The 20391-nt window shown below is 54.3% G+C and overlaps 1 protein-coding gene across 1 annotated transcript; it reads right to left on the bottom strand.

Moving 5' to 3' along the window:
* Positions 1 to 945: 945 nt before the first annotated feature.
* RFX5 (regulatory factor X5) lies at positions 946 to 18794 on the bottom strand. Its single transcript, XM_075261225.1, is given in 10 exon segments — positions 946 to 1064; positions 1157 to 1355; positions 1434 to 1515; positions 9477 to 9593; positions 9673 to 9770; positions 9772 to 9793; positions 15537 to 15619; positions 15697 to 15730; positions 15899 to 16033; positions 18755 to 18794. Coding segments are annotated over 9 exon segments (870 nt in total). The 5' UTR covers positions 16015 to 16033; positions 18755 to 18794.
* Between the last annotated feature and the right edge of the window lie 1597 nt (positions 18795 to 20391).

Raw genomic sequence — 20391 nt, 5'->3', positions numbered from 1 at the left:
TCCAACCAGCCTGTCAGACCAGAGCGCACCACCCAACCAGCCTGCCAGACCACCACCCAACCAGCCTGCCAGACCAGAGCGCACCACCCAACCAGCCTGTCAGACCAGAGCGCACCACCCAACCAGCCTGCCAGACCAGAGCACACCACCCAACCAGCCTGCCAGACCAGAGTGCACCAACCAACCAGCCTGCCAGACCAGAGCGCACCACCCAACCAGCCTGCCAGACAAGAGCGCACCACTCAACCAGCCTGCCAGACCACAGAGCACCACCCAACCAGCCTGCCAGACCAGAGCGCACCACCCAACCAACCTGCCAGACCAGAGCGCACCACCCAACCAGCCTGCCAGACCAGAGCGCACCACCCAACCAACCTGCCAGACCAGAGCGCACCACCCAACCAACCAACCAACCTGCCAGACCAGAGCGCACCACCCAACCAGCCTGCCAAACCAGAGCGCACCACCCAACCAGCCTGCCAGACCAGAGAGCACCACCCAACCAGCCTGCCAGACCAGAGCGCACCACCCAACCAGCCAGACCAGAGCGCACCACCCAACCAGCCAGACCAGAGCGCACCACCCAACCAGCCTGCCAGACCAGAGCGCACCACCCAACCAGTCTGCCAGACCAGAGCGCACCACCCAACCAGCCTGCCAGACCAGAGCGCACCACCCAACCAGCCTGCCAGACCAGAGCGCACCACCCAACCAGCCTGCCAGACCAGAGCGCACCACCCAACCAGCCTGCCAGACCAGAGCGCACCACCCAACTAGCCTGCCAGACCAGAGCGCACCACCCAACCAGACCAGAGCGCACCACCCAACCAGCCTGCCAGACCAGAGCGCACCACCCAACCAGCCTGCCAGACCAGAGCGCACCACCCAACCAGCCTGCCAGACCAATCACACAGTAATAATGGGCACAAGAGTCTACCATGCCGATCAGATTGCCCGCACCTTGGTGGCCGCTTCTGCTCCGCTGTCGGGGGACCCCGGCTGCTTACTTCCTGCTGCCTCTGCCGGCTGCTTCTGCACCTTCTGCCCTCCGCTCTGAGAACTGTCTGCTCCAGAAATAAAGAAGCCGCAGTCAGTGACAGATCTGACAACTGGACCGAGCACAGATACAAGAGTGTCAGGACAGCGAGGCGATCACCTGAAAGGACCATGGAGAGGACCAGCTCGGCGTTGGCACTGCGGGGGTTAATGATGTGCTGCTGAATGAGGAATTGGGCGACCTCCACCACGTTGTTGAAGGACCTCTTCAGTATCTTCTCGGCCCAGTTACAGATGAGGGCGCAGGAGGCGTTTATGACGTCGTTGTTGTAGGACTGAACCAGGTCGGTCAGCTCGGACTGCGGAGGAGGGTAGACATGTAATATATATATGGGGGAGGGGGCACAGGACAGATGGGGGGAGGGGAGGGGGCTTACACTTTCCGTCATCTTCAGGTCCAGGCTGGGTAGGGGTGGCATGCTCACCATACTCTTCCTCCGCAGACCGCTGTAGCAATACGTTCACGTAGTTAAGGAGACAACCAAGGATGGCGCCCTGTAGCCGTCCCCCTCCCCCACCCTACTCGCCCCCCCTGGAAGGATATTTGGACTGTCCCCTCCCCCACCCTACTCGCCCCCCCCTGGAAGGATATTTGGACTGTCCTCTTCCCCCACCCTACTCGCCCCCCCCCTGGAAGGATATTTGGACTGTCCTCTTCCCCCCACCCTACTCGCCCCCCCCTGGAAGGATATTTGGACTGTCCTCTTCCCCCCACCCTACTCGCCCCCCCTGGAAGGATATTTGGACTGTCCTCTTCCCCCACCCTACTCTCCCCCCCTGGAAGGATATTTGGACTGTCCTCTTCCCCCCACCCTACTCGCCCCCCCCCTGGAAGGATATTTGGACTGTCCCCTCCCCCACCCTACTCGCCCCCCCTGGAAGGATATTTGGACTGTCCCCCTCCCCCACCCTACTCGCCCCCCCTGGAAGGATATTTGGACTGTCCTCTTCCCCCCACCCTACTCGCCCCCCCTGGAAGGATATTTGGACTGTCCTCTTCCCCCCACCCTACTCGCCCCCCCCTGGAAGGATATTTGGACTGTCCTCTTCCCCCACCCTACTCGCCCCCTCTGGAAGGATATTTGGACTGTCCCCTCCCCCACCCTACTCGCCCCCCCCCCCCCCCCAGAAGGATATTTGGACTGTCCCCTCCCCCACCCTACTTGCCCCCCCTGGAAGGATATTTGGACTGTCCTCTTCCCCCACCCTACTCGCCCCCCCTGGAAGGATATTTGGACTGTCCTCTTCCCCCCACCCTACTCGCCCCCCCCTGGAAGGATATTTGGACTGTCCCCTCCCCCACCCTACTCGCCCCCCCCTGGAAGGATATTTGGACTGTCCTCTTCCCCCCACCCTACTCGCCCCCCCCTGGAAGGATATTTGGACTGTCCTCTTCCCCCCACCCTACTCGCCCCCCCTGGAAGGATATTTGGACTGTCCTCTTCCCCCCACCCTACTCGCCCCCCCCTGGAAGGATATTTGGACTGTCCTCTTCCCCCACCCTACTCGCCCCCCCTGGAAGGATATTTGGACTGTCCTCTTCCCCCACCCTACTCGCCCCCCCCTGGAAGGATATTTGGACTGTCCTCTTCCCCCACCCTACTCGCCCCCCCTGGAAGGATATTTGGACTGTCCCCTCCCCCCACCCTACTCGCCCCCCCTGGAAGGATATTTGGACTGTCCCCTCCCCCACCCTACTCGCCCCCCCCTGGAAGGATATTTGGACTGTCCTCTTCCCCCACCCTACTCGCCCCCCCCTGGAAGGATATTTGGACTGTCCCCTCCCCCACCCTACTCGCCCCCCCTGGAAGGATATTTGGACTGTCCCTCTTCCCCCACCCTACTCGCCCCCCCCTGGAAGGATATTTGGACTGTCCCCCTCCCCCCACCCTACTCGCCCCCCCTGGAAGGATATTTGGACTCTCCTCTTCCCCCCACCCTACTCGCCCCCCCCCCTGGAAGGATATTTGGACTGTCCCCTCCCCCACCCTACTCGCCCCCCCTGGAAGGATATTTGGACTGTCCCCTCCCCCACCCTACTCGCCCCCCCTGGAAGGATATTTGGACTGTCCTCTTCCCCCACCCTACTCGCCCCCCCTGGAAGGATATTTGGACTGTCCCCTCCCCCACCCCTACTCGCCCCCCCCCCCCCCCTAGAAGGATATTTGGACTGTCCCCTCCCCCACCCTACTTGCCCCCCCTGGAAGGATATTTGGACTGTCCTCTTCCCCCACCCTACTCGCCCCCCTGGAAGGATATTTGGACTGTCCTCTCCCCCCACCCTACTCGCCCCTTCTGGAAGGATATTTGGACTGTCCCCTCCCCCACCCTACTTGCCCCCCCTGGAAGGATATTTGGACTGTCCCCTCCCCCACCCTACTCGCCCCCTTCTGGAAGGATATTTGGACTGTCCCCTCCCCCACCCTACTTGCCCCCCCTGGAAGGATATTTGGACTGTCCCCTCCCCCCACCCTACTCGCCCCCCTCTGGAAGGATATTTGGACTGTCCCCTCCCCCACCCTACTTGCCCCCCCCTGGAAGGATATTTGGACTGTCCCTTCCCCCCACCCTACTCGCCCCCTCTGGAAGGATATTTGGACTGTCCCCTCCCCCACCCTACTCGCCCCCCCCCCCTAGAAGGATATTTGGACTGTCCCCTCCCCCACCCTACTTGCCCCCCCTGGAAGGATATTTGGACTGTCCCTCTTCCCCCACCCTACTCGCCCCCCCTGGAAGGATATTTGGACTGTCCTCTTCCCCCACCCTACTCGCCCCCCCTGGAAGGATATTTGGACTGTCCTCTTCCCCCACCCTACTCGCCCCCCTGGAAGGATATTTGGACTGTCCTCTTCCCCCACCCTACTCGCCCCCCCCTGGAAGGATATTTGGACTGTCCTCTTCCCCCACCCTACTCGCCCCCCTGGAAGGATATTTGAACTGTCCCCTCCCCCACCCTACTTGCCCCCCCTGGAAGGATATTTGGACTGTCCCCTCCCCCACCCTACTCGCCCCCCCTGGAAGGATATTTGGACTGTCCTCTTCCCCCACCCTACTCGCCCCCCCCTGGAAGGATATTTGGACTGTCCCCTCCCCCACCCTACTGCCCCCCCTGGAAGGATATTTGGACTGTCCTCTTCCCCCACCCTACTCGCCCCCCTAGAAGGATATTTGGACTGTCCCCTCCCCCACCCTACTCGCCCCCCCCCCCCCAGAAGGATATTTGGACTGTCCTCTTCCCCCACCCTACTCGCCCCCTCTGGAAGGATATTTGGACTGTCCTCTTCCCCCACCCTACTCGCCCCCCCTGGAAGGATATTTGGACTGTCCTCTTCCCCCACCCTACTCTCCCCCCCCTGGAAGGATATTTGGACTCTCCTCTTCCCCCACCCTACTCGCCCCCCCCTGGAAGGATATTTGGACTCTCCTCTCCCCCCACCCTACTCGCCCCCTCTGGAAGGATATTTGGACTGTCCCCTCCCCCCACCCTACTCGCCCCCCCCCCCCTAGAAGGATATTTGAACTGTCCCCTCCCCCACCCTACTTGCCCCCCCTGGAAGGATATTTGGACTGTCCTCTTCCCCCCACCCTACTCGCCCCCCCCTGGAAGGATATTTGGACTGTCCTCTTCCCCCACCCTACTCGCCCCCCCCCTGGAAGGATATTTGGACTGTCCTCTCCCCCCCACCCTACTCGACCCCTCTGGAAGGATATTTGGACTGTCCCCTCCCCCACCCTACTCGCCCCCCCCCCCCCCTAGAAGGATATTTGGACTGTCCCCTCCCCCACCCTACTTGCCCCCCCTGGAAGGATATTTGGACTGTCCTCTTCCCCCACCCTACTCGCCCCCCCCTGGAAGGATATTTGGACTGTCCTCTTCCCCCACCCTACTCGCCCCCCCTGGAAGGATATTTGGACTGTCCTCTTCCCCCCACCCTACTCGCCCCCCCTGGAAGGATATTTGGACTGTTCCCTCCCCCCACCCTACTCGCCCCCCCTGGAAGGATATTTGGACTGTCCTCTTCCCCCACCCTACTCGCCCCCCCTGGAAGGATATTTGGACTGTCCCCTCCCCCACCCTACTCGCCCCCCCTGGAAGGATATTTGGACTGTCCTCTTCCCCCACCCTACTCGCCCCCCTGGAAGGATATTTGGACTGTCCCCCTCCCCCACCCTACTCGCCCCCCCCCCCTAGAAGGATATTTGGACTGTCCCCTCCCCCACCCTACTTGCCCCCCCTGGAAGGATATTTGGACTGTCCTCTTCCCCCACCCTACTCGCCCCCCCTGGAAGGATATTTGGACTGTCCTCTTCCCCCACCCTACTCGCCCCCCGTGGAAGGATATTTGGACTGTCCTCTTCCCCCACCCTACTCGCCCCCCGTGGAAGGATATTTGGACTGTCCTCTTCCCCCCACCCTACTCTTCCCCCCCTGGAAGGATATTTGGACTGTCCTCTTCCCCCACCCTACTCGCCCCCCCTGGAAGGATATTTGGACTGTCCTCTTCCCCCACCCTACTCGCCCCTTCTGGAAGGATATTTGGACTGTCCTCTTCCCCCCACCCTACTCGCCCCCCCTGGAAGGATATTTGGACTGTCCTCTTCCCCCACCCTACTCGCCCCCCCTGGAAGGATATTTGGACTGTCCCCTCCCCCACCCTACTCGCCCCTTCTGGAAGGATATTTGGACTGTCCTCTTCCCCACCCTACTCGCCCCCCTGGAAGGATATTTGGACTGTCCCCTCCCCCCACCCTACTCGCCCCTTCTGGAAGGATATTTGGACTGTCCTCTTCCCCCCCCCCTACTCCCCCCCCCTGGAAGGATATTTGGACTGTCCCTCTTCCCCCACCCTACTCGCCCCCCCTGGAAGGATATTTGGACTGTCTCTTCCCCACCCTACTCGCCCCCCCCTGGAAGGATATTTGGACTGTCCCCTCCCCCACCCTACTCGCCCCCCCTGGAAGGATATTTGGACTGTCCTCTTCCCCCACCCTACTCGCCCCCCCTGGAAGGATATTTGGACTGTCCTCTTCCCCCACCCTACTCGCCCCCCCTGGAAGGATATTTCGACTGTCCCCTCCCCCACCCTACTCGCCCCCCCCCGGAAGGATATTTGGACTGTCCCCTCCCCCACCCTACTCGCCCCCCCCCCCGGAAGGATATTTGGACTGTCCCCTCCCCCCACCCTACTCGCCCCCTCTGGAAGGATATTTGGACTGTCCTCTTCCCCCACCCTACTCGCCCCCCCTGGAAGGATATTTGGACTGTCCTCTTCCCCCACCCTACTCGCCCCCCCCTGGAAGGATATTCGGACTGTCCTCTTCCCCCACCCTACTCGCCCTTCCCTGGAAGGATATTCGGACTGTCCTCTTCCCCCACCCTACTCGCCCCCTCTGGAAGGATATTTGGACTGTCCTCTTTCCCCACCCTACTCGCCCCCCCTGGAAGGATATTTGGACTGTCCTCTTCCCCCCCACCCTACTCGCCCCTTCTGGAAGGATATTTGGACTGTCCTCTTCCCCCACCCTACTCTCCCCCCCTGGAAGGATATTTGGACTCTCCTCTTCCCCCACCCTACTCGCCCCCCCCCTGGAAGGATATTTGGACTGTCCCCCTCCCCCACCCTACTCGCCCCCCCCTGGAAGGATATTTGGACTGTCCTCTTCCCCCACCCTACTCGCCCCCCCCTGGAAGGATATTTGGACTGTCCTCTTCCCCCACCCTACTCGCCCCCCTCTGGAAGGATATTTGGACTGTCCTCTTCCCCCACCCTACTCGCCCCCCCCTGGAAGGATATTTGGACTGTCCTCTTCCCCCACCCTACTCGCCCCCCCTGGAAGGATATTTGGACTGTCCTCTTCCCCCACCCTACTCGCCCCCCCTGGAAGGATATTTGGACTGTCCTCTTCCCCCACCCTACTCGACCCTTCTGAAGGATATTTGGACTGTCCCCTCCCCCCACCCTACTCGCCCCCCTCTGGAAGGATATTTGGACTGTCCTCTTCCCCCACCCTACTCGCCCCCCCTGGAAGGATATTTGGACTGTCCTCTTCCCCCACCCTACTCGCCCACCCTGGAAGGATATTTGGACTGTCCTCTTCCCCCACCCTACTCGCCCCCCCCTGGAAGGATATTTGGACTGTCCTCTTCCCCCACCCCTACTCGCCCCTTCTGGAAGGATATTTGGACTGTCCTCTTCCCCCCACCCTACTCGCCCCCCCTGGAAGGATATTTGGACTGTCCTCTTCCCCCACCCTACTCTCCCCCCCTGGAAGGATATTTGGACTGTCCTCTTCCCCCACCCTACTCGCCCCCCCTGGAAGGATATTTGGACTGTCCCCTCCCCCCACCCTACTCGCCCCTTCTGGAAGGATATTTGGACTGTCCTCTTCCCCCACCCTACTCGCCCCCCCTGGAAGGATATTTGGACTGTCCTCTTCCCCCACCCTACTCGCCCCCCCTGGAAGGATATTTGGACTGTCCCCTCCCCCACCCTACTCGCCCCTTCTGGAAGGATATTTGGACTGTCCTCTTCCCCCCCCCCTACTCCCCCCCCCCCTGGAAGGATATTTGGACTGTCCTCTTCCCCCACCCTACTCGCCCCCCCTGGAAGGATATTTGGACTGTCTCTTCCCCCACCCTACTCGCCCCCCCTGGAAGGATATTTGGACTGTCCCCTCCCCCCACCCTACTCGCCCCCCCCCTGGAAGGATATTTGGACTGTCCTCTTCCCCCACCCTACTCGCCCCCCCTGGAAGGATATTTGGACTGTCCTATTCCCCCACCCTACTCGCCCCCCCCCCTCCTCTGGAAGGATATTTGGACTGTCCCCTCCCCCACCCTACTCGCCCCCCCCTGGAAGGATATTTGGACTGTCCTCTTCCCCCACCCTACTCGCCCCCCCCTGGAAGGATATTTGGACTGTCCCCTCCCCCACCCTACTCGCCCCCCCCCCCCCCCGGAAGGATATTTGGACTGTCCCCTCCCCCACCCTACTCGCCCCCCCCCGGAAGGATATTTGGACTGTCCCCCTCCCCCACCCTACTCGCCCCCTCTGGAAGGATATTTGGACTGTCCTCTTCCCCCACCCTACTCGCCCCCCCTGGAAGGATATTTCGGACTGTCCTCTTCCCCCACCCTACTCGCCCCCCCCTGGAAGGATATTCGGACTGTCCCCTCCCCCACCCTACTCGCCCCCCCCCCCCGGAAGGATATTTGGACTGTCCCCTCCCCCACCCTACTCGCCCCCTCTGGAAGGATATTTGGACTGTCCTCTTCCCCCACCCTACTCGCCCCCCCTGGAAGGATATTTGGACTGTCCTCTTCCCCCACCCTACTCGCCCCCCCTGGAAGGATATTCGGACTGTCCTCTTCCCCCACCCTACTCGCCCCCCCTGGAAGGATATTCGGACTGTCCTCTTCCCCCACCCTACTCGCCCCCTCTGGAAGGATATTTGGACTGTCCCCTCCCCCACCCTACTCGCCCCCCCTGGAAGGATATTTGGACTGTCCTCTTCCCCCACCCTACTCGCCCCCCCCTGGAAGGATATTTGGACTGTCCTCTTCCCCCACCCTCTACTCGCCCCCTCTGGAAGGATATTTGGACTGTCCTCTTCCCCCACCCTACTCTCCCCCCCCTGGAAGGATATTTGGACTGTCCTCTTCCCCCACCCTACTCGCCCCCTCTGGAAGGATATTTGGACTGTCCTCTTCCCCCACCCTACTCGCCCCCCCTGGAAGGATATTTGGACTGTCCTCTTCCCCCCACCCTACTCGCCCCCCCCTGGAAGGATATTTGGACTGTCCTCTTCCCCCACCCTACTCGCCCCCCCTGGAAGGATATTTGGACTGTCCTCTTCCCCCACCCTACTCGCCCCCCCTGGAAGGATATTTGGACTGTCCCTCTTCCCCCACCCTACTCCCCCCCCCTGGAAGGATATTTGGACTGTCCTCTTCCCCCACCCTACTCGCCCCCCCTGGAAGGATATTTGGACTGTCCTCTTCCCCCACCCCTACTCGCCCCCTCTGGAAGGATATTTGGACTGTCCTCTTCCCCCACCCTACTCGCCCCTTCTGGAAGGATATTTGGACTGTCCTCTTCCCCCACCCTACTCGCCCCCTTCTGGAAGGATATTTGGACTGTCCTCTTCCCCCACCCTACTCGCCCCCCCTTGAAGGATATTTGGACTGTCCTCTTCCCCCACCCTACTCGCCCCCCCCTGGAAGGATATTTGACTGTCCCCTCCCCCACCCTACTCGCCCCCCCCTGGAAGGATATTTGGACTGTCCTCTTCCCCCACCCTACTCGCCCCCCCTGGAAGGATATTTGACTGTCCCCCTCCCCCACCCTACTCGCCCCCCCCTGGAAGGATATTTGGACTGTCCTCTTCCCCCACCCTACTCGCCCCCCCTGGAAGGATATTTGGACTGTCCTCTTCCCCCCAGCCTCCTGGCCTTGATATTGGGGAATATCTCACGAATGATCTTCCCAAAGTTGGCGACACTGAGGGGTCGGCCGCAGAGGTTGTCACAGTAGCGCCTGCGGAGACAGAAGGCGGTGAGGCGGTGGTAGAGAGGAGCGGCGGTGATGGCCACGCAGGACGCAGCCCCCTACTCACTTATAGGCATCGTACACGTCCTGCTTGGGTAGGCAGGTGTCCGTGTGCTCCTCCAGGTGGTTGCGGATCCACGTGCAGGCGTGCATATGTTCAGCCGTGGGTCACCGAGCTCACGTCCAGGCTGCCGATACAGAGACTGTTAGTGGGCGGGACACCGACAACATCACACACTGGGGCGGGGCTGGGGACCGCAGATATAAAGTAAGTGAACCCAGGGCGGACCACAGCTATAAAGTAAGTGAACCCAGGGCGGACCACAGGTATAAAGTAAGTGAACCCAGGGCGGACCACAGGTATAAAGTAAGTGAACCCAGGGCGGACCACAGGTATAAAGTAAGTGAACCCAGGGCGGACCACAGTTATAAAGTAAGTGAACCCAGGGCGGGACCACAGCTATAAAGTAAGTGAACCCAGGGCGGACCACAGCTATAAAGTAAGTGAACCCAGGGAGGACCACAGCTATAAAGTAAGTTCACCCCAGGGCAGACCACAGATATAAAGTAAGTGAACCCAGGGCGGACCACAGGTATAAAGTAAGTGAACCCAGGGAGGATCACAGCTATAAAGTAAGTGAACCCAGGGAGGATCACAGCTATAAAGTAAGTGAACCCAGGGCGGAACACAGGTATAAAGTAAGTGAACCCAGGGTGAACCACAGCTATAAAGTAAGTGAACCCAGGGCGGGACCACAGATATAAAGTAAGTGAACCCAGGGAGGATCACAGCTGTAAAGTAAGTGAACCCAGGATGGACCACAGGTAGAAAGTAAGTGAACCCAGGGCGGACCACAGGTAGAAAGTAAGTGAACCCAATACAATGAGGTCTGATTGGGGGGATTATTACATGGTGTCCCCTGACTGGCACCAGGACCGGACCCTACACCCGCCAGCTTTCTATACACTTTTTGGGCTGAGGCCCCCTTTAAGCAGAGCCAATAGAGAGACATCAATCACATGGCCTGCACAAATATACAGCGCTGTGCTGGGTAAGTACTGAGGGACCGGCCATGACCTATAACGTGGGGGAGACTGTAACAGGTAGAGAAAACACCACCAGATTTATCACACTGTCTGATACCACACCAGATTTATCACATTCTGATACCACACCAGATTTATCACAGTGTCTGATACCGCACCAGATTTATCACAGTGTCTGATACCACACCAGATTTATCACAGTGTCTGATACCACACCAGATTTATCAGTGTCTGATACCACACCAGATTTATCACAGTGTCTGATACCACACCAGATTTATCAGTGTCTGATACCGCACCAGATTTATCACAGTGTCTGATACCACACCAGATTTATCACAGTGTCTGATACCACACCAGATTTATCACAGTGTCTGATACCGCACCAGATTTATCACAGTGATTGATACCACACCAGATTTATCACAGTGTCTGATACCACACCAGATTTATCACAGTGTCTGATACCACATCAGATTTATCAGTGTCTGATACCACACCAGATTTATCACAGTGTCTGATACCACACCAGATTTTATCAGTGTCTGATACCGCACCAGATTTATCACAGTGTCTGGTACCGCACCAGATTTATCACAGTGTCTGATACCACACCAGATTTTATCAGTGTCTGATACCGCACCAGATTTATCACAGTCTGATACCACACCAGATTTATCACAGTGTCTGATACCACACCAGATTTTATCAGTGTCTGATACCACATCAGATTTATCACAGTGTCTGATACCACAACAGATTTATCACAGTGTCTGGTACCACACCAGATTTATCACAGTGTCTGATACTGCACCAGATTTATCACAGTGTCTGATACCGCACCAGATTTATCACAGTGTCTGATACCGCACCAGATTTATCAGTGTCTGATACCGCACCAGATTTATCACAGTGTCTGATACCGCATCAGATTTATCACAGTGTCTGATACCGCACCAGATTTATCACAGTGTCTGATACCGCATCAGATTTATCACAGTGTCTGATACCACAACAGATTTATCACAGTGTCTGATACCGCACCAGATTTATCAGTGTCTGATACCACACCAGATTTATCACATTCTGATACCACACCAGATTAATCACAGTGTCTGATACCGCACCAGATTTATCAGTGTCTGATACCACACCAGATTTATCACATTCTGATACCACACCAGATTAATCACAGTGTCTGATACCGCACCAGATTTATCACAGTGTCTGGTACCGCACCAGATTTATCACAGTGTCTGATACCAAACCAGATTTTATCAGTGTCTGATACCACACCAGATTTATCACAGTGTCTGATAACACACCAGATTTTATCAGTGTCTGATACCGCACCAGATTTATCACAGTGTCTGATACCACACCAGATTTTATCAGTGTCTGATACCGCACCAAATTTATCACAGTGTGATACCACACCAGATTTATCACAGTGTCTGATACCGCACCAGATTTATCACAGTGTCTGGTACCGCACCAGATTTATCACAGTGTCTGGTACCACACCAGATTTTATCAGTGTCTGATACCACACCAGATTTATCAGTGTCTGATACCACACCAGATTTTATCCGTGTCTGATACCACACCAGATTTTATCCGTGTCTGATACCACACCAGATTTATCAGTGTCTGATACCACACCAGATTTATCACAGTGTCTGATACCGCACCAGATTTATCACAGTGATTGATACCACACCAGATTTATCACAGTGTCTGATACCACACCAGATTTATCACAGTGTCTGATACCACATCAGATTTATCAGTGTCTGATACCACACCAGATTTATCACAGTGTCTGATACCACACCAGATTTTATCAGTGTCTGATACCGCACCAGATTTATCACAGTGTCTGGTACCGCACCAGATTTATCACAGTGTCTGATACCACACCAGATTTTATCAGTGTCTGATACCGCACCAGATTTATCACAGTCTGATACCACACCAGATTTATCACAGTGTCTGATACCACACCAGATTTTATCAGTGTCTGATACCACATCAGATTTATCACAGTGTCTGATACCACAACAGATTTATCACAGTGTCTGGTACCGCACCAGATTTATCACAGTGTCTGATACTGCACCAGATTTATCACAGTGTCTGATACCGCACCAGATTTATCACAGTGTCTGATACCGCACCAGATTTATCAGTGTCTGATACCACACCAGATTTATCACATTCTGATACCACACCAGATTAATCACAGTGTCTGATACCGCACCAGATTTATCAGTGTCTGATACCACACCAGATTTATCACATTCTGATACCACACCAGATTAATCACAGTGTCTGATACCGCACCAGATTTATCACAGTGTCTGGTACCGCACCAGATTTATCACAGTGTCTGATACCAAACCAGATTTTATCAGTGTCTGATACCACACCAGATTTATCACAGTGTCTGATAACACACCAGATTTTATCAGTGTCTGATACCGCACCAGATTTATCACAGTGTCTGATACCACACCAGATTTTATCAGTGTCTGATACCGCACCAAATTTATCACAGTGTGATACCACACCAGATTTATCACAGTGTCTGATACCGCACCAGATTTATCACAGTGTCTGGTACCGCACCAGATTTATCACAGTGTCTGGTACCACACCAGATTTTATCAGTGTCTGATACCACACCAGATTTATCAGTGTCTGATACCACACCAGATTTTATCCGTGTCTGATACCACACCAGATTTTATCCGTGTCTGATACCACACCAGATTTATCAGTGTCTGATACCACACCAGATTTATCACAGTGTCTGATACCGCACCAGATTTATCACAGTGATTGATACCACACCAGATTTATCACAGTGTCTGATACCACACCAGATTTATCACAGTGTCTGATACCACATCAGATTTATCAGTGTCTGATACCACACCAGATTTATCACAGTGTCTGATACCACACCAGATTTTATCAGTGTCTGATACCGCACCAGATTTATCACAGTGTCTGGTACCGCACCAGATTTATCACAGTGTCTGATACCACACCAGATTTTATCAGTGTCTGATACCGCACCAGATTTATCACAGTCTGATACCACACCAGATTTATCACAGTGTCTGATACCACACCAGATTTTATCAGTGTCTGATACCACATCAGATTTATCACAGTGTCTGATACCACAACAGATTTATCACAGTGTCTGGTACCGCACCAGATTTATCACAGTGTCTGATACTGCACCAGATTTATCACAGTGTCTGATACCGCACCAGATTTATCACAGTGTCTGATACCGCACCAGATTTATCAGTGTCTGATACCGCACCAGATTTATCACAGTGTCTGATACCGCATCAGATTTATCACAGTGTCTGATACCGCACCAGATTTATCACAGTGTCTGATACCGCATCAGATTTATCACAGTGTCTGATACCACAACAGATTTATCACAGTGTCTGATACCGCACCAGATTTATCAGTGTCTGATACCACACCAGATTTATCACATTCTGATACCACACCAGATTAATCACAGTGTCTGATACCGCACCAGATTTATCAGTGTCTGATACCACACCAGATTTATCACATTCTGATACCACACCAGATTAATCACAGTGTCTGATACCGCACCAGATTTATCACAGTGTCTGGTACCGCACCAGATTTATCACAGTGTCTGATACCAAACCAGATTTTATCAGTGTCTGATACCACACCAGATTTATCACAGTGTCTGATAACACACCAGATTTTATCAGTGTCTGATACCGCACCAGATTTATCACAGTGTCTGATACCACACCAGATTTTATCAGTGTCTGATACCGCACCAAATTTATCACAGTGTGATACCACACCAGATTTATCACAGTGTCTGATACCGCACCAGATTTATCACAGTGTCTGGTACCGCACCAGATTTATCACAGTGTCTGGTACCACACCAGATTTTATCAGTGTCTGATACCACACCAGATTTATCAGTGTCTGATACCACACCAGATTTTATCCGTGTCTGATACCACACCAGATTTTATCCGTGTCTGATACCACACCAGATTTATCAGTGTCTGATACCACACCAGATTTATCAGTGTCTGATACCACACCAGATTTATCACAGTGTCTGATACCACACCAGATTTATCACAGTGTCTGATACCTTACCAGATTTATCACAGTGTCTGATACCTTACCAGATTTATCACAGTGTCTGGTACCGCACCAGATTTATCACAGTATCTGATACTGCACCAGATTTATCACAGTATCTGATACCGCACCAGATTTATCACAGTGTCTGATAATACCATCTAGTATCATGGTTTGGGTAACAATGGGTTATAAGGTGTATCCTGTACATCTTCAGAAAATGTAAGAACAGTTGTCCATAATCTCAAAGTGACCAGGCTCTGGAAGACATTGAACCAAACCACACAAGTATATAAACAAAAGAGTCTCTATAGAGCTTCTCAGACATGACCTGAAGACGGCCACACAAGGCTCCCCAAAAATAACCAAAGCCCGCAACTTTGTGCAAATTTTACTTACAGCCACACAAATGCTGGATAGAGGTGATAACTGGTAAGGGGGGTCCATGGGTTCTATAATTCACGGGTTCACTTACTTTTTCTGCCTGCCCTGTTTCATGAACGGCACAACTGTGTGTGTTATTGGTTTAGATATATTTGGTTTGTCTAGAATTGTGACTTAGATACAGTCAGACCACATTGTATCAGTGTCTTGTCCAGGGAATTCCAAAGGGTTCACTTACTTTTTCCTGTCTTCACTGGATTCAATCCAAAATAAAGGGAAAGAAGGGGCCAGATATCACCAGCCGCCCCCAGCCCCTCTAATAGTACTTACCTCTTCTCTGGGCCGCTCGGTCCTGGCGGGAGCTGCAGATACAGGTAAAGCTTGTCATAATCTGACAACTTCTGAACATCGCCCTGTAGGAGGAGAGAAGCAGAGGGTTGTCAGAGGAGTCACACAGGGCACACGGGAGGCAAAGGTGACGGCTACCTACCAGGATACTGTCCACCTTACTCTGCACCGACTTCCTGGAAGAGAAGAGCACAAGTAGTGTGAACCCTCCCATACATCAATCACTTAGCCCCGCCTCTTTGCCAATCACATGATTTACAGAGTGTGACCCCAAATAACCCGCAGTCCCCCACTCTGGGCCCAGCACATGGCAGACTGTCACCCTGCACATAGAGGCTGCTCACGAGATGCGGTTGCGCAGTTTCTGCAGCAGGTTACTGGGCTCGGTCTCCTCCTGGGCGTCTCCAGATGTCAGTCCGGCCTTCTTAGAAATGTCTTCATACAGCACGTCCTCGGCCATAACCTCCGCTGTACACGACCTGAGGGGGGCAGAAGAGAGCTCACACCAACTGATACCCCACTCTCCCTGTATTATGGGGTGTTCTCCCCTGTATTATGGGGTGTTATCCACTGTATTATGGGGTGTTCCCCCCTGTATTATGGGGTGTTTCCCCTTGTATTATGGGGTGTTCTCTCCTGTATTATGGGGTGTTACCCCCCTGTATTATGGGATGTTCTCCCCTGTATTATGGGGTGTTCTCCCCTGTATTATGGGGTGTTCTCCCCTGTATTATGGGGTGTTCTCTCCTGTATTATGGGGTGTTCTCTCCTGTATTATGGGGTGTTATCCACTGTATTATGGGGTGTTCTCTCCTGTATTATGGGGTGTTACCCCCCTGTATTATGGGATGTTCTCCCCTGTATTATGGGGTGTTCTCTCCTGTATTATGGGGTGTTCTCCCCTGTATTATGGGGTGTTCTCCCCTGTATTATGGGATGTTCTCCCCTGTATTATGGGGTGTTCTCTCCTGTATTATGGGGTGTTATCGCCTGTATTATGGGGTGTTCTCCCCTGTATTATGGGGTGTTCTCTCCTGTATTATGGGGTGTTCCCCCTGTATTATGGGGTGTTCTCTCCTGTATTATGGGGTGTTCCCCCCTGTATTATGGGGTGTTCCCTCCTGTATTATGGGGTGTTCTCCCCCTGTATTATGGGGTGTTCTCCCCTGTATTATGGGGTGTTCTCTCCTGTATTATGGGGTGTTCCCCCCTGTATTATGGGGTGTTCTCCCCTGTATTATGGGGTGTTCCCCCCTGTATTATGGGGTGTTTTCCCCTGTATTATGGGGTGTTTTCCACTGTATTATGGGATGTTCCCCCTGTATTATGGGGTGTTCCCCCTGTATTATGGGGTGTTCTCCCCTGTATTATGGGGTGTTCTCTCCTGTATTATGGGATGTTCTCCCCTGTATTATGGGGTGTTCCCCCCTGTATTATGGGGTGTTCCCCCTGTATTATGGGATGTTTCCCCTGTATTATGGGGTGTTCCCCCCTGTATTATGGGGTGTTCTCTCCTGTATTATGGGGTGTTCTCTCCTGTATTATGGGATGTTCTCCCCTGTATTATGGGGTGTTCTCCCCTGTATTATGGGGTGTTCTCCCCTGTATTATGGGGTGTTCTCCCCTGTATTATGGGGTGTTCTCTCCTGTATTATGGGGTGTTCTCCCCTGTATTATGGGGTGTTCCCCCCTGTATTATGGGGTGTTCCCCCCTGTATTATGGGGTGTTTCCCCTTGTATTATGGGGTGTTCTCTCCTGTATTATGGGGTGTTACCCCCCTGTATTATGGGGTGTTCTCCCCTGTATTATGGGATGTTCTCCCCTGTATTATGGGGTGTTCTCTCCTGTATTATGGGGTGTTATCGCCTGTATTATGGGGTGTTCTCCCCTGTATTATGGGGTGTTCTCTCCTGTATTATGGGGTGTTCCCCCTGTATTATGGGGTGTTCTCTCCTGTATTATGGGGTGTTCCCCCCTGTATTATGGGGTGTTCCCTCCTGTATTATGGGGTGTTCTCCCCCTGTATTATGGGGTGTTCTCCCCTGTATTATGGGGTGTTCTCTCCTGTATTATGGGGTGTTCCCCCCTGTATTATGGGGTGTTCTCCCCTGTATTATGGGGTGTTCCCTCCTGTATTATGGGGTGTTCCCCCCTGTATTATGGGGTGTTTTCCCCTGTATTATGGGGTGTTTTCCACTGTATTATGGGATGTTCCCCCTGTATTATGGGGTGTTCCCCCTGTATTATGGGGTGTTCTCCCCTGTATTATGGGGTGTTCTCTCCTGTATTATGGGATGTTCTCCCCTGTATTATGGGGTGTTCCCCCCTGTATTATGGGGTGTTCCCCCTGTATTATGGGATGTTCCCCCTGTATTATGGGATGTTTCCCCTGTATTATGGGGTGTTCCCCCCTGTATTATGGGGTGTTCTCCCCTGTATTATGGGGTGTTCCCTCCTGTATTATGGGGTGTTCTCCCCTGTATTATGGGGTGTTCCCCCTGTATTATGGGATGTTTCCCCTGTATTATGGGGTGTTCCCCCCTGTATTATGGGGTGTTCTCCCCTGTATTATGGGATGTTTCCCCTGTATTATGGGGTGTTCTCTCCTGTATTATGGGGTGTTCTCCCCTGTATTATGGGGTGTTCTCTCCTGTATTATGGGGTGTTCTCTCCTGTATTATGGGATGTTCTCCCCTGTATTATGGGGTGTTCCCCCCTGTATTATGGGGTGTTCTCCCCTGTATTATGGGGTGTTCCCCCCTGTATTATGGGGTGTTCTCCCCTGTATTATGGGGTGTTCCCCCCTGTATTATGGGGTGTTCCCCCCTGTATTATGGGGTGTTCCCCCCTGTATTATGGGGTGTTCTCCCCTGTATTATGGGGTGTTCCCCCCTGTATTATGGGGTGTCGCTGTCAGGGCTCGGCTCGGGCTGTATCATTACTCGGGTGTTGTTGCCCGGGTCACCTCCTGCCCCCTCCCCCGGCTCTGGGCGGGGTGTTATTACCCGGTGACCTCATCCTCAGTTATTTCACCCCCCACGTGTCTCCGCCCACTCGTGACAGCCGCCTATCGCGATACGATAGCTCTGGCGGGTGACACCGGCCGCACGAGGCGCAGGGCGCGGCCCCCGAGCACGTGACCGGCCCCCGCACACAGCGCCCCCCGGACCCCGGTGACAATCCCCGGGAAACAACCTACCGCCGCCACGGGAGCCTCCGCCGAGCCTTTTTTTCTGATTGGCTGCCGGCGCCGCGTCTCCTCTCCCGGCCGCGAAATCTCATTGGCTGCCCGGACCTAACTTACCAGGAAACTAAAAAGACGGGAGTTCTCATTGGCCGAGGCTCGCACTTCTGCTTGGTAACAGCTATGTCATTGGCTGACGGTATTAACCGCGCAAAATAAGGGTGTGTGTCTCGTGTCACAACATTCAAGGCTGGTTGAGAAGCACTGGAGTAGATAAACCACGCCCCTCCGTATGAGAGTGACGTCATCGCCATGGAACGGCGTGACCAATAGGAAATGTCCTGCCCGGGGTGCGCTGGGACTTGTAGTTCACAGGCCGGTCACATGACCAGGTGCTGCTGAGGTGACCGCTTATTCCTGTCATGTGCAGGCTGCAGAACCCTGACACTGTAATGGGCCTGACCCAGCGAGGCCTTTACTGCCCCCCTCAGGTATATACGGGACTTTATTACCCCCCCTCCCCCCGTATCGAGTGTTGTTACCCCCGTCAGGTACATACAGGACTTTATTACCCCCGGGCCCCTGTATTGAGTGTTGTTACCCCCGTCAGGTACATACAGGACTTTATTACCCCCGGGCCCCTGTATCGAGTGTTGTTACCCCCCTCAGGTATATACAGGACTTTATTACCCCCCGGGCCCCTGTATCGAGTGTTGTTACCCCCCTCAGGTACATACAGGACTTTATTACCCCCGGGCCCCTGTATTGAGTGTTGTTACCCCCGTCAGGTACATACAGGACTTTATTACCCCCGGGCCCCTGTATCGAGTGTTGTTACCCCCGTCAGGTACATACAGGACTTTATTACCCCTGGGCCCTGTATTGAGTGTTGTTACCCCCGTCAGGTACATACAGGACTTTATTACCCCCGGACCCCTGTATCGAGTGTTGTTAGCCCCTGTCACACCCATACAGGACTTTATTACCCCGGACCCCTGTATCGAGTGTTGTTAGCACCTGTCACACCCATACAGGACTTTATTACCCCCGGGCCCCTGTATCGAGTGTTGTTACCCCCGTCAGGTACATACAGGACTTTATTACCCCCGGGCCCTGTATCGAGTGTTGTTACCCCTGTCACACCCATACAGGACTTTATTACCCCCGGGCCCCTGTATCGAGTGTTGTTACCCCCGTCAGGTACATACAGGACTTTATTACCCCCGGGCCCTGTATCGAGTGTTGTTACCCCTGTCACACCCATACAGGACTTTATTACCCCCGGGCCCTGTATCGAGTGTTGTTACCCCTGTCACACCCATACAGGACTTTATTACCCCCGGGCCCTGTATCGAGTGTTGTTACCCCTGTCACACCCATACAGGACTTTATTACCCCCCGGGCCCCTGTATCGAGTGTTGTTACCCCCGTCAGGTACATACAGGACTTTATTACCCCCCGGGCCCCTGTATCGAGTGTTGTTAGCCCCGTCAGGTACATACAGGACTTTATTACCCCCCGGGCCCCTGTATCGAGTGTTGTTACCCCCGTCAGGTATATACAGGACTTTATTACCCCTGGACCCCTGTATCGAGTGTTGTTAGCCCCTGTCACACCCATACAGGACTTTATTACCCCCCGGGCCCTGTATC

The sequence above is a fragment of the Leptodactylus fuscus genome, assembly GCF_031893055.1.
Source record: "Leptodactylus fuscus isolate aLepFus1 chromosome 7 unlocalized genomic scaffold, aLepFus1.hap2 SUPER_7_unloc_1, whole genome shotgun sequence".
NCBI classification, from domain to species: Eukaryota; Metazoa; Chordata; class Amphibia; order Anura; family Leptodactylidae; genus Leptodactylus; species Leptodactylus fuscus.
Note: the sequence above shows the minus strand (reverse complement) of the source record. Positions and strands in the feature narration are given on the sequence as shown.